Consider the following 11,970-nt stretch of genomic DNA (forward strand, 5'->3'; position numbering starts at 1 on the left):
CCAATTACAAAATGGGAAAAAGACTTGAACAGACACCTACCAGAAGAGGAAATACAAATAGCCAAAAGGCACATGAAGAGATGCTCAATGTCCCTGGCCATTAGAGAAATGCAAATCAAAACCACAATGAGATATCATCTCACACCCACCAGAATGGCCATTATCAACAAAACAAAAAATGACAAGTGCTGGAGAGGATGCGGAGAAAGAGGCACACTTATCCACTGTTGGTGGGAATGTCAAATGGTGCAACCACTGTGGAAGGCAGTTTGGCGATTCCTCAAAAAGCTGAATATAGAATTGCCATATGACCCAGCAATACCATTGCTAGGTATCTACTCAAAGGACTTAAGGGCAAAGACACAAACGGACATTTGCACACCAATGTTTATAGCAGCGTTATTTACAATTGCAAAGAGATGGAAACAGCCAAAATGTCCATCAACAGAAGAATGGCTAAACAAACTGTGGTATATACATACGATGGAATATTATGCAGCTTTAAGACAGGATAAACTTATGAAGCATGTAATAACATGGATGGACCTAGAGAACATTATGCTGAGTGAGTCCAGCCAAAAACTAAAGGACAAATACTGTATGGTCCCACTGATGTGAACAGACATTCGAGAATAAACTTGGAATATGTCATTGGTAACAGAGTCCAGCAGGAGTTAGAAACAGGGTAAGATAATGGGTAATTGGAGCAGAAGGGATACAGACTGTGCAACAGGACTAGATACAAAAACTCAAAAATGGACAGCACAATAATACCTAAGTGTAAAGTAATCATGTTAAAACACTGAATGAAGCTGCATCTGAGCTATAGGTTTTTTTGTTTTGTTTTGTTTGTTTTTTTTTACTATTATTATTACTTTTATTTTTTTCTCTATATTAACATTCTATATCTTTTTTGTTCTGTTGCTAGTTCCTCTAAACTGATGCAAATGTACTAAGAAACGATGATCATGCATCTATGTGATGATGTTAAGAATTACGGATTGCATATGTAGAATGGTATGATTTCTAAAAAAAAAAAAAAATTACCTCTGTAGGTGATCTGGATTCACAGTGAAGTCCCGGGACTACATAGTCTTAGGCAGTGTGCTGAGTGCTAGCATAGAACAAGGAAGACACAGTTTCTGACTTTCCAGTGAGGTGACACTAGAGACTAGAAACACCTGGTGCGCTTAGCTCAGAGTGGGGAGGGCCAGGGAAATCTCACAGGTCGGGTATCTGCAGCTCTGGAGAGAGATTTCTACTGCAAAGAGATATGGGACTCGTCGGCCCCTGCAGACGTGGCCGTGAACGAAATGGCCTGTAGGAGGGTGTAGAGTGGGAAGTAAGCCAAGGTCCGAACTGTGAATGATCCCCAAATCATCTCAAGCCTTATTCCCTGAGACAGCCCGTCTTCACATTCGCCGGCCCTTTCGCCCATCCCTGAGACCTGAGAGACTCCTCCCGGCGTTAAGCCCCCGCCCAGAACAGCGGAGCCGCCCAAGGACTGAATCCACCTCCCCACCTCCCCACCTCCCAGAGCCAGGAGTGACGCGGCCGTGCAGTGGACGCGCCCCCTGCCGCCAGGAGCCTGCGCGGGACGCGCCGCCCTGCGTGATGACGCCAGTGCGCCCCGTGCGCCGAGGGAGGAGTGGGAGCCGCGGGCTCGGAGGCGCTGAGGTCTCTGTACCTGGGGCAGGGTGGGGGAGTGGGAGGGGCGAGCCCAGAGGTCCCCGGAGTGTCGGGTCCCCGGAGTGTCGCGTCGCACGGCACTCGGAGCAGGAGCCCTAGTAAAAGTTCTGTACCCGCTCCCTCCAAACAGGCCCTCGGCCGCTCGCCGGGCGATGGAGTTTCCGGATCTCGGGGCTCACTGTTCGGAGCCGAGCTGTCAGCGCTTAGGTGAGAGGCTGAGCACGCGGGGGGCGAGGCCGAGCTGGTAGAAGCTTGGGTCCGCAGGTGGGGAGGAGGTTGGGCGCTGGGGCTGGAAATACCTGAGAAGGGCGGAGCTCGAAGTTCGGGGTGGTGTGTCTAAGGGGGCGTGGCTACAGAGGTATTGGACCCGAGAAGGGTGCAGTTTGTTGTGAGCAGGGTGGGGCTACAGGGAAGGGTTTTCCCTACCCCTGAGAGGAAGGCGTGAGTGAAGGGATAGGACGTTGAGGTAACCAGAACCGCTCTACAGATTTTCTGCCCCTCAAGTGCGACGCCTGCTCTGGCATCTTCTGCGCAGACCATGTGGCCTATGCCCAGCATCACTGTGGATCTGCTTACCAAAAGGTGAGGGGGCAATGCTAGGGTGTAAGGGGGAGGGTGGAGGATGTATGCAAGCCGGACCGCCTCTGCCTCCCGTTTTCTCTCTATTGTCTTTCTGAGGCTCACGGCTGGGGAATGGACATGTCCAGGACCTGGGAGGTTCTTTCTGGGCCATAGGTTTGGATTGGGCTGGGAGCAGGCCCCAGTCTTACCTGCTTCCTGCGCCTTTTACCATAGGATATCCAGGTTCCTGTATGCCCACTCTGCAACGTGCCAGTGCCTGTGGCCAGAGGAGAGCCCCCTGACCGTGCTGTGGGGGAGCACATTGACAGAGATTGTCGTTCTGATCCAGCTCAGCAAAAACGCAAGGTAGGCATAGGAGGGGGGACCCCCACCGAACAAAACTATGGGTGCCTGGAAGCCTGAACAGCTAACTGCTTTCTTGAGGATAGGGAAGGGGGTCAGATCTCAGCAGAAGCAAACTTTACCCACTCCACCTCAGATCTTCACCAATAAGTGTGACCGCTCTGGCTGCCGGCAGCGAGAAATGATGAAGCTGACCTGTGAACGCTGTGGCCGAAACTTCTGCATCAAGCACCGTCACCCACTGGACCATGGTTGCTCTGGGACAGAACACCCTACCAGCCGGGCAGGGTAACTGAAGCCAGGTCCTCCACTTGCCTTTGGGTCAATCCCACCTTACTGGAACAGACTCAAGCTTGATTATTACAAACTGGGAAGCTTTGACCCTATCCCCTTTGGCTAGAGCAGTCTACCAGTCTCCTTTTTGAACCATATTTGTCAATTCCAATGTGGAGAGTTCAGGATGCTCTCCCCTCCTGACATCCTGGGTGCCATGGGTCAGCACACAAACTGTCTTCTCTACAGACTTGCTGCCATCTCCAGAGCACGAGGTCTGGCTGCCTCTACAAGCACTGTCTCCAGCCCAAGTCCAACCTTGGCTTCTGCCTCTCCTAGCAGGTAGGCCTGCCTTTGTTTCTTCTTTCTCCTTTTTTCCTTCATTTCTCTGACTTCAGCCTCTTGAATGTCTGCCATAGAGCTGCAACCCAGTCTCCATCCCAGACAGGCCCTCCAGTGATTGCTTTGCAGAATGGCTTGGTGAGTTGGGGAGAGGCAGAAGGGACAGAAGCAAACCCCTGCAGATTATCAAGTTACAAGCAACTGGTCTTTCTCCCTTGCAGAGTGAGGATGAGGCTCTACAACGAGCCTTGGAGCTGTCCCTGGCAGAGACCAAGTCCCAGGTGCCTAGGTACTGCTCTGGTGAAAGGGGGAGCATGGAATGTGGGCAGGCAGGCACTTGGGAGTTGGGGGACCACTCCAACCCAACCCAAGAATAGTTAGGAACTGGGGCTCAAATTTAAGCTTGTCAGCTATATGACTTTTGACAAGATAATCTGTCAAAATTATTTAATGTCAGTGTCTTAATTTCCTCTGTGGGAGACAGTACTAATATGCAACTTGCTGTGAAGATTGGAGTGATTCCTAGAAGTGTTTGGCTCAGTAACACCTAAAAGCGATGCTCATGTTTAGAATCCTATTGTTATGCAATATAAGCTGCTTTTCCCTCCCAGTTTGCAGGAGGAAGAAGACTTAGCTTTAGCCCAAGCGTTGTCAGCCAGTGAGGCAGAATACCGGCGGCAGCAGGTATGAGAGTGGGTAGAGATGGGCAATTGCTGGCAGAGAGGGTTTTCAGAAATTGGCATTCTTCTAAGTGTTGGAAGGTTTTGGAAGGGTGGTTCCTCTTTGTTTCCAGAATGCCTCCAGCCTGTGCTGAGCTCCTCTGAAGGGCTGTCCCCTCATTTCCTTGATATTGCACCCTGTGTTCCCTCCTTCCCCTCCTTGCTCCAGGCCCAGAGCCGCAGCTTGAAGCCGTCTACCTGCAACCTGTGCTAGGGCCCTGGGCTTGGAGAGGGAGGCTCAGCTGAAGAGGACTGTGGCCCTTACACCTCTAGGGTCCACAGGGAAAGGAGGCCAGGAGCAGCTTCGAGTGGACAGACAGGCTGAAGTGATGTGGAGATGGCCTCCAGGGAGCATGAGGAGAAAAAGCTGGTGGAGCCGAGCTTACAGAATGCCCTGCTAGCCTCACAGGCAGCATGGGGGAGAGTGGCTGTGTTCCCTGGTTGAGCCTTGGTGGATGCTGGCCAGGTCCCCCTTGGTCCCCTTCATCATGTCATCTCATCCCCCTTACACTGGGGCTGCCCCATATGTGGTGGACAAGGGAAGGCCTGGAAAGAATAAAAGGATCTTTGCAGTCAATAAGGCATCAAAGCCCCTTTGTTACTTGCCTCTTTCCAACAAAATACATTCATCTGGCCAAGAATGCTCGCCTGAGCAAAGGCCCACTCCCACAAAGCCACAGTGACCATGACACAGTCCATACTTTTATTTCCCTCCTCAAAGGGTTTTCCTGAACGGTCCCTTTCCCTCACTATAGCTAGCACCATACTCCAAACCAGGATGAAATACGCCAGGGAAAGGGACATGTTGCCTTTGAGTTATTCTTTGGCAAGGAAATGGCCACAACTTTTGTCACTGTGCCACTGTCTAGGGCTTGGTGTCTTCAGAGATATCTTCCTGTCCTTGCTGCTGCAGCTGCCACATGTCAGCATATACCCCACCTCGGGATAGTAGAGCCTCGTGCCTGGGTGGGGAGGCAAAAAAAAAAAAAAAAAAGCCCACAGAGAAGACAGAGGGAATGGGTAAAGGAGAGCCCATCCAGAACCCCCTGGGACTTCATGACCTCCCCAAACCCCAATTCAGAAGCCCTGTCCTGCTCATCTTTCTGCGTCCCTTACCGTCCTCTCTCCACAATGCAGCCATCCTTGATGACAAGGATCTGGTCAGCGTTGACCACGGTTGAGAGCCTGAGAAGTCAGAGGCCAGTCACCTACTGCACCACCGTAAGTGGGGCCACACTGTCTTCTGCCCAGGCCCCCTCCCGTACCTGTGGGCCACTACAATGGTGGTGCGGTTGGCACAGACTTTGGCCAGAGAAGCCTGGATGGCCCTCTCATTAGATGTATCCAGTGCTGATGTTGCCTACAGAGAGGGTCTGGGTAAAAGTGCCCCTGTTCCCCCAGCCTCCCAATGGAAGGAGGATGCAGGGCTGGTAGCTGTGGCCTCAGGAATTACAAATCAAAACAAAACCTCATTTGGGCTTGGGAATGGTAAGGCGTTTTCATGGAATGTGGAGACAATTATGTATCCTGGATGGGAAATGGTGCCCAGCAGGAATGGCTGGGACATGTGGGGGGCTGGGGTGGGGAACAGGCTGCCCAGGCCCTCACCTCATCCAGCAGAATGATGTCTGGGGCCTTGAGGATGGTGCGCGCGATGGCAACACGCTGCTTCTCCCCACCGCTCAGCTTCAGACCACGCTCACCCACCTGTGTTTCATACCCTGTAGACATGGCCCACCTGCTTCAAGCTACATGTAATAAACGAGGTTTCTGTGCCCAGAGGCCAGGGCCTGGGAAGGATTCTCTTTGTGGAGGAACCTCACCTTCAGGAAGGACCTGAATGGCATCATGGATGCCTGCAGCCTGAGCAGCAGCCTCCACCTCATCATTCCTGGCTGTGATGCGGCCATAGCGGATGTTGTTGCCAATTGTGTCATTGAAGAGGACAGTGTCCTGGGGCACGACTCCGATGTGAGACCGAAGAGAGATCTGAGTCACCTGGGACCAAAACACCATGTGCCCTGCCCTGTGAGCTTTCCCCAGGCTTGGGAGGGAGGCTGGACTGGCAGGAAGCAGGGGGCTAAGAGGCGCTGGGTGAGAATCCCACCAGTGCTACCCCGAATCTTAGCTGTGTGGGCAAACCATCTTACCTCCTATAAAAAGGAAAAACCCTTCTCACCCTGCTTCAGAGGATCATGGTGGAAGACCCTTGTCCTGTGTGTGGTACCACATGAGTCATTTCATGACTACTTGTGTAGCTATGGGTAGTATGGTGCTAGAAAGGTTGGGGCTCTTGCCCAGCTTTTTGCAGGGATGACATCTCCTTTTCTCTCTAGAGGCCCAGCATTTGCCACTGTTTCCCCCACCCACAGACTCTTAAATGACAGTCTCCCCTGCCCCAGCTCCCTTACCTGTGAAATGTCCTGTCCATCTATTCGGATGCAGCCAGAGCTGATGTCATAGAAGCGAAACAGCAAGCGCAAAACTGTGCTCTTTCCTGCCCCAGATGGGCCCACCTGTTTCATTAGAAACAGAAGGAAATAAGTTCTCTGGCTCATTGGCTTTTAAGAGGCCACCAGTGTCCTTGGAGGCTGCCACATTCACTATGACCCGTTGTCACAGAGCTCTCTTGATTCCACAGCCTGGATCACAAGATACCACAGACAACAGAATGAGGGATGCTCAATGGGTCTGGTACAAGTGGTTGGGCCTCCCCTCACCAGGGCCAGCGTCTGTCCAGGCATCACAGTGAAGGACACGTCCTGCAGGGTCTCCCGCCTAGAAGGAAGGGGAACATCCTCAGGCTCGCTGCATGCCCCACTGCCCCCTTCCATCACTAGAGCTGCCAGTGAGCCCTGACCTGCCCCTGCCAGGCTTTTTTCCCAGGAAGGGACAGGCTGACAATAGGGATTCAGAGCAGGATGAGGGCAGGAAGACAGTGCGCAAATGGACAGTAGGGAAGGGAAGAGGGCAGAAGGGGAGGGCCTCACCCATCGGTATAGCTGAAGTGCACATTCTCAAACTCAATCTGGCCCCTCTGAAAGTGAAGGGGCCCTGCTCCAGGAAGATCCTTCACCTGAGAGAGTGTCACCAATGTGTACCACTGTTACAGGCCTGGAATTTTCCAGAAACATCACACAGGATCCCTGCCCACGAAATCCTGCTTTTCTCTCTCCACTTACCTCTCTCTCCTCTTTCAGCAGGTCAAACATGTTCTCCATGTCGATGAAGTTTGTCTGGATCATCCTGTGAGGACAGGAGGGTGCTTGAGGCTCCTCTGAGGAGTGGGGAAATTGAGGACACACCCTGACCAGGTGAGGGGCAGGGATTGGATTACCTGTAGTAGGTCCCAAACCAGTTGAGGGGCATGTACAGTTGGATGATGTAAGTACCAAAGAGCACAAAGTCCCCAACCTGTGGAGATCCAGACATGTCACCTGTCACCCTGCCTTGCCCCCAGCATGATCCGCACCCTGGCTTTCATGGTTCTTCCTCACCTGCAGCTTTTGCTCACTGACAAAGAAGGCACAAAGCAGGGAGCCAGCGAGGAGCCCGAGTCCAATCACCAGATTCTGGGTCTGGTTTAGTAAAACCAGTGAAGCGCTTGACTTCCATTCCAAACCCTGAGGGCCACAGTGAAGGCGGGAGGAGTGGGAGGTGACACACAAGCCGAGCATCAACCCCAAACCCAAGCCTGGGCCCCGGGACCATTAACTTCCCAATCTGTGTTTTACTCCTCAGGGTCCAGGCCATCGATCTCGGGAGGCCGCGGTGAGCCTCCTCACCTGGTATTTGATGATGGCCTCTCGATAGCGTTCCACTTCATAACCCTCCGCATTGTAATACTTCACCTGATGAATTCAAACCACCACTGTTCAGCACAGGCACAGCACTTGGTGCCTGGATCTTCCCCTCCAGATTCCCAGTCCCTCCTTACTAATTTTAATCTTTATACGTCACAGTTTCCAGCTCTGGGCACCAGAAAACCCTACCAGCCCTTCTGATCCCTAGCCACACCCCTCCCCACCTCTGCACCTCACATCCCTGTCTCCAAGGCCTTGTTACCGTTTCAAAGTTTAACAGGGAGTCCACCGCCCGGGCCCGGGTAGCATTCTCCTGTGTGTTCATAGCCCGGCGGAACTTGGTTCTCCACTCTGTGACCAAGATGGTCAGGGCTGGAGATAGGGTTGGGGGTGGGAGAATAAGCCATTGCAACATCACCCCTAACAGCACAGAACAAGTGCTGCTGCCTGCCTGCTATACACTAAACCTGTGCTAGAGCCCAGTGACCCAGATCCCAGAGGGGCAGGGGGAGAGCTTTCATCTCCCTGAGGGAAGGAGCTATGTCTGAGACATCTCTGTAGCCCACACAAAACCTCGGGGTGAACATGTTTCCGCCAAACAACTGAAGGCCAACTGCATCTTGTTACACAAACGTGGTTTCTCTTTGATCCATGTGTCCGGCAGCACCTAGTGTGACCAGGATACCCTTCCCAGCCCTCCATCTGGGCTGAGCTAAAGTGCACAGGGCAGTGGAGGAGACTCCACCATGCTGAGGGGCAGCAAAGGCCTATCCAAGCCCACCCAGCTCTGGCCTCCTGGAGATGAGTCACCCTGAGCAGGGGCAGGGCTCAGGCTTGAGACTCACTGTTAAGTCCAGGGAAGTAGTTTCCCCGAGCAGTACTCACTGAGGTAGAGGCTCATGCACAGGAACACAATGAGACCAAACCAAGCGTTGAAGAACATGCTGAAGTAGATGATGCCGATGATGATGTCGGCCAGTGTGGGGATGACGTTGAACACCAAGTAGCTGGGGGTGGGGGTTTAAGTCAGATGATGAAGAAAGATTCAGGGGCTTACACCCAGCAATGCCATCTCTAGGAGTTTCAGCAACAACAGACTGGAATTGATCTAAGTGCTCCTCAAGATGGCGTTGGCTAGACCAACCACTAAAGCATATCCAAACTACAGAATTTTCTGGATCAATTCTAACAAATGAGGGATGCCTTCACATATGGGCAAGAAAACGTCCCCATAATGTGTGTTAAATGACTAAAGGAAATTTGAGAATGACACCTCCAAAATACTATATTAGTTCTTATGGGTCTGTACACACATGTAAAAATACCAAAGACAGGAACACAACATATGAAACAGAATGGGGACCTCTAGAGAAGTGGGGGAAATTCCAGAGGTTTGCTGTCTATATTATTTGAGTTTTTATGAAAGTATTTGTGTATTAACTCAATACTGTTTTAAAAAGATGGAAGGGCAGCTCCTTGGGCTGGGTCTGTTTAGCTTCTCTTACCACCCCCACCTCCCTCCCTGCTCCTCATGCCCTGACTCCCTTCCCAGGGGCTTGGCACCTGAGCAGCCCTGTGACGCTGGCTGTGCCCCGGTCCACGACACGCAGCACCTCCCCTGTGCGGCGCCCCAGGTGCCAGCGCAGTGAGAGCTCGTGCAGGTGGGAGAAGAGGCGCAGCTCCACTTGACGGGATGTGAACTGCTGCACCCGGATCCACAGGAATGTGCGCAAGTTGCTCACAAAGCCTGGGGGGAGCCAGGGGAGGTCTCAGGAGGGCTTAGGGGGAGTCAACCCAGCACCAGGCTGAGGGAGGTCTGCAAGCATGAAAGGCCTGGGGCAGGAAAGTTCAGCTGAGGCCTGGATTTGAGGGAACACCTATGCCAGGGGACTGTCCGGAAGACAGGGAGGGGCCGACACCAACCCGGAGTGTGTCACACCTGTACTGCCAGTGCCGCCACCCTGGAGGAACTTGAGGAAGACATAGGTGGTAACAGTCCAGGCCACAGAGTTCCAAGGGGCCTTCTGTGTCAGCAAGTTCACTGTGGAGAAAACAAGGCAGAGGCCACTCAAGGCACTTAGGACTCTCTTCCGGCCAAAGTGTCCCGGGCACCAGCCAGTGCCTCTTCTTCCCATCCAGCCACTCCCCACCCCACCACCCCCAGACCAATGAAAGCCTTCTGAGCTGGCACCCCTTCCCTGAACCTCCCCCTTACCAATGTCCCTATAGAAGATGGGGACCAACACGTTCAGTCCCCGGTCCAGCCCCATGAGGCCCAGGCAGATGAGCACAACCAGCTGCAGAGCTGGGCTCCCCTGAGGCCACAGGTAGCCGCTCAGTATGCGAAGCTTCCTGCCTAGGTCTCGCCAGGTCGACTGCGGCGCCCCCTGTGGTGGCCCCTCTGTCGCTGGAATCTGGGGTGGGACACACAGTGAGGAGGGGAGTTCAGAAATCAAAATGTACTAGCCAGAAACCCTCGAGGGAAAAATGTATGGGATTAAGGCTCCCAGGTATCTTGGACCCACAAGTGATCCCCATGGGGTGAGAAAGGTTAACAGGTCACAAAGTGGGATGCTGGGAAGCAATGTGCTGTGGAGGGAAGAAATGGTGACAGGGGATGCAATTAAGATACATCAAGGAACTGAGGTATACCTGGTGGCTCTCTATATCTTGGTCCTCTCCATTGACCTGCAAGGTGTAGGACTGGGGACGAAGTCCAGGGGCCCAGAGCCCCAGAATCAGTAGGCCCCCAGAGACCACATACCGCAGCACCCACAGGCCAAACTGAACCTAGAATGAAACATGTAAGGAAAATATCAACCAGGGCCAAAACGTTGCTGGTGTTGGGAACTTCCAGGTCCTTCTCAGGGGCCTAGCACCTAATAGGCTTAAAACAAACCAACCAACCCAGGGTGACTCAGCACAGACACACCCCACCAGCTGGTTATCAGCTTCCAGATGGCGCCAGATCCTTCCTCCTTTTCTTAGAGGCATCCTGAAGAATGGAACCCCGCTTCCTAATCCCTGCCACCAAGGCTTCCCGCCTCCCCACATGGTTGCTCACCTGCTGGCCCAAGTTCGCCCGGACCCACCACCACTGAGGGCTTTTCCAAGATACCAGGGCCAAGTTTTCGGCTGCAAATACCACAGTCCAGAGGAGCAGGAGACCCGGGCTGTGGCCAAGCCTGCTCCAGACACCCACTGCCAGCCTCTGCCGTGCCTGATTCCGTTCCACTACGAGCAGCCACAGGCCACAGGCGCTGGCCAGCGTCCCCAGTATGGAGGCCAGCAGTAGGTAACCTGGCAGCGGGGTGCCCTGGGCTGTGCCGATCCGGCCAACCAGGCCGGCCAGGGGCAGCGCCACCTGAAGCGTGGCCAGAAGCAGCTGCAGCGCGTAGGGAAGGACGTGAGGTCCGGTCCCCCAGGACAGAACTTCGACCCTGGCGGGCCGCTCCCGACGCTTGCAGGTAAGGGCCAACATCAAGGCCAGGAGCCCTAGGGCCATCAGCACCGAGGGCACGAGAGTGAAGAAGAAGCAGGGACTCAGGCCATTCTGTTTCCAGGCGGGGGCTACGGGCCCTTCGGCCTCGCAGTAGTTGCCCACAGTCACCATGGTAATGCGGAGGTTGTGGGACAGGAGAACTGGGCTGGCTGTTAGGAGCACGGCGCGGAGGCCGGGATGTCTCGGGCCATGGAGTCGCCCAGCGCCGGCAGCAGGGGTAGCGGCAGCCACGGGGAAAGACGCACGTGGACCCGGCCACACCGCGCACTCGCTTCACGCACGCGCCGCCGCCACGCACTCACGCAGCACGTCTATCGCCTCCGCTCGCCCTCCCCTCGCTCGCGGCCCCGGACCCTCCTGCCAAGCCCTGGCGCTTAGGAATGTTCGGCGGCTGACTCGCACCGCCCCCTCCCGCGGCAGACCGCCCCCAGCCCCGAGCAAGGGTCCTCATTGGTCGAATGTCTCTGAAGGACAAAGAAACAATCTGCACGCGAGGGAGGAGGGGTTAACAGCATCACGTGATTGAGGCGCGAACTCTGATAGCTAGTCGGGCTGGAGCTCTCCTTGGAACCGAAGACCGGCCAGGCGGGTGTGTGGAGCCACGGCTCAGCCCTGTTTTCTTCCAGGGCTCTGCCTGGTTCTCGGGTATCTGGGGAACACACGCATCCCACTCTTCTTGTCCCCAGAATCTCAACCACGTGAGACGACAACAAACTGC

General features: G+C 54.0%; 2 protein-coding genes across 7 annotated transcripts; one reads left to right on the forward strand and one right to left on the reverse strand.

The window, feature by feature from the left end:
- The first annotated feature begins 1,600 nt into the window (after positions 1-1,600).
- ZFAND2B (zinc finger AN1-type containing 2B) lies at positions 1,601-11,523 on the forward strand. 6 transcript variants are annotated; one of them, XR_013173082.1, is made up of 11 exons: positions 1,601-1,677; positions 1,820-1,896; positions 2,177-2,271; positions 2,485-2,616; positions 2,750-2,901; positions 3,136-3,228; positions 3,285-3,366; positions 3,450-3,517; positions 3,840-3,912; positions 4,221-5,168; positions 5,675-11,521. XR_013173082.1 is itself a non-coding variant. In XM_077155212.1 (10 exons), the coding sequence occupies exons 2-10, from the start codon at positions 1,842-1,844 to the stop codon at positions 4,275-4,277; spliced, it is 807 nt and encodes a 268-aa protein (XP_077011327.1). In that variant the 5' UTR covers positions 1,601-1,677; positions 1,820-1,841; the 3' UTR covers positions 4,278-5,488. The 6 variants fall into 6 exon arrangements, 3 of the variants coding, with proteins under 3 accessions (XP_077011327.1, XP_077011328.1, XP_077011329.1); XR_013173084.1 differs by having other exon boundaries at positions 3,306-3,366; positions 5,675-11,519; XR_013173083.1 differs by having other exon boundaries at positions 1,622-1,681; positions 1,818-1,896; positions 5,675-11,523.
- Positions 4,637-11,643, reverse strand: ABCB6 (ATP binding cassette subfamily B member 6 (LAN blood group)). Its single transcript, XM_077155184.1, has 19 exons — positions 10,815-11,643; positions 10,403-10,540; positions 9,966-10,164; positions 9,690-9,791; positions 9,314-9,497; positions 8,636-8,757; positions 8,013-8,122; positions 7,733-7,798; positions 7,445-7,570; positions 7,285-7,361; positions 7,130-7,193; positions 6,938-7,023; positions 6,668-6,725; positions 6,359-6,463; positions 5,771-5,945; positions 5,556-5,668; positions 5,213-5,307; positions 5,064-5,132; positions 4,637-4,909 (listed from the first exon to the last, which is right to left on the reverse strand). Exons 1-19 carry the CDS (start codon positions 11,361-11,363, stop codon positions 4,813-4,815), a joined length of 2,535 nt encoding a protein of 844 aa, XP_077011299.1. The 5' UTR covers positions 11,364-11,643; the 3' UTR covers positions 4,637-4,812.
- Positions 11,644-11,970: the final 327 nt, after the last annotated feature.

This window comes from Tamandua tetradactyla, chromosome 3 (assembly GCF_023851605.1).
Source record: "Tamandua tetradactyla isolate mTamTet1 chromosome 3, mTamTet1.pri, whole genome shotgun sequence".
In the NCBI taxonomy this organism is placed as follows: domain Eukaryota; kingdom Metazoa; phylum Chordata; class Mammalia; order Pilosa; family Myrmecophagidae; genus Tamandua; species Tamandua tetradactyla.

What these genes read in the sequence shown, in the direction of transcription:
- ZFAND2B (XM_077155212.1), top strand. Translation starts at nt 1,842, where the DNA reads ATGGAGTTTCCGGATCTCGGGGCTCACTGTTCGGAGCCGAGCTGTCAG. An exon ending in CAGCTCAGCAAAAACGCAAG is followed by an intron (nt 2,617 to 2,749) that starts GTAGGCATAGGA and finishes ACTCCACCTCAG; the next exon opens with ATCTTCACCAATAAGTGTGA. An exon ending in TTGCTTTGCAGAATGGCTTG is followed by an intron (nt 3,367 to 3,449) that starts GTGAGTTGGGGA and finishes TCTCCCTTGCAG; the next exon opens with AGTGAGGATGAGGCTCTACA.
- ABCB6 (XM_077155184.1), bottom strand. Translation starts at nt 11,363, where the DNA reads ATGGTGACTGTGGGCAACTACTGCGAGGCCGAAGGGCCCGTAGCCCCC. An exon ending in CCCTGTTAAACTTTGAAACG is followed by an intron (nt 7,799 to 8,012) that starts GTAACAAGGCCT and finishes TGAATTCATCAG; the next exon opens with GTGAAGTATTACAATGCGGA. An exon ending in CATTCAGGTCCTTCCTGAAG is followed by an intron (nt 5,669 to 5,770) that starts GTGAGGTTCCTC and finishes CCATGTCTACAG; the next exon opens with GGTATGAAACACAGGTGGGT.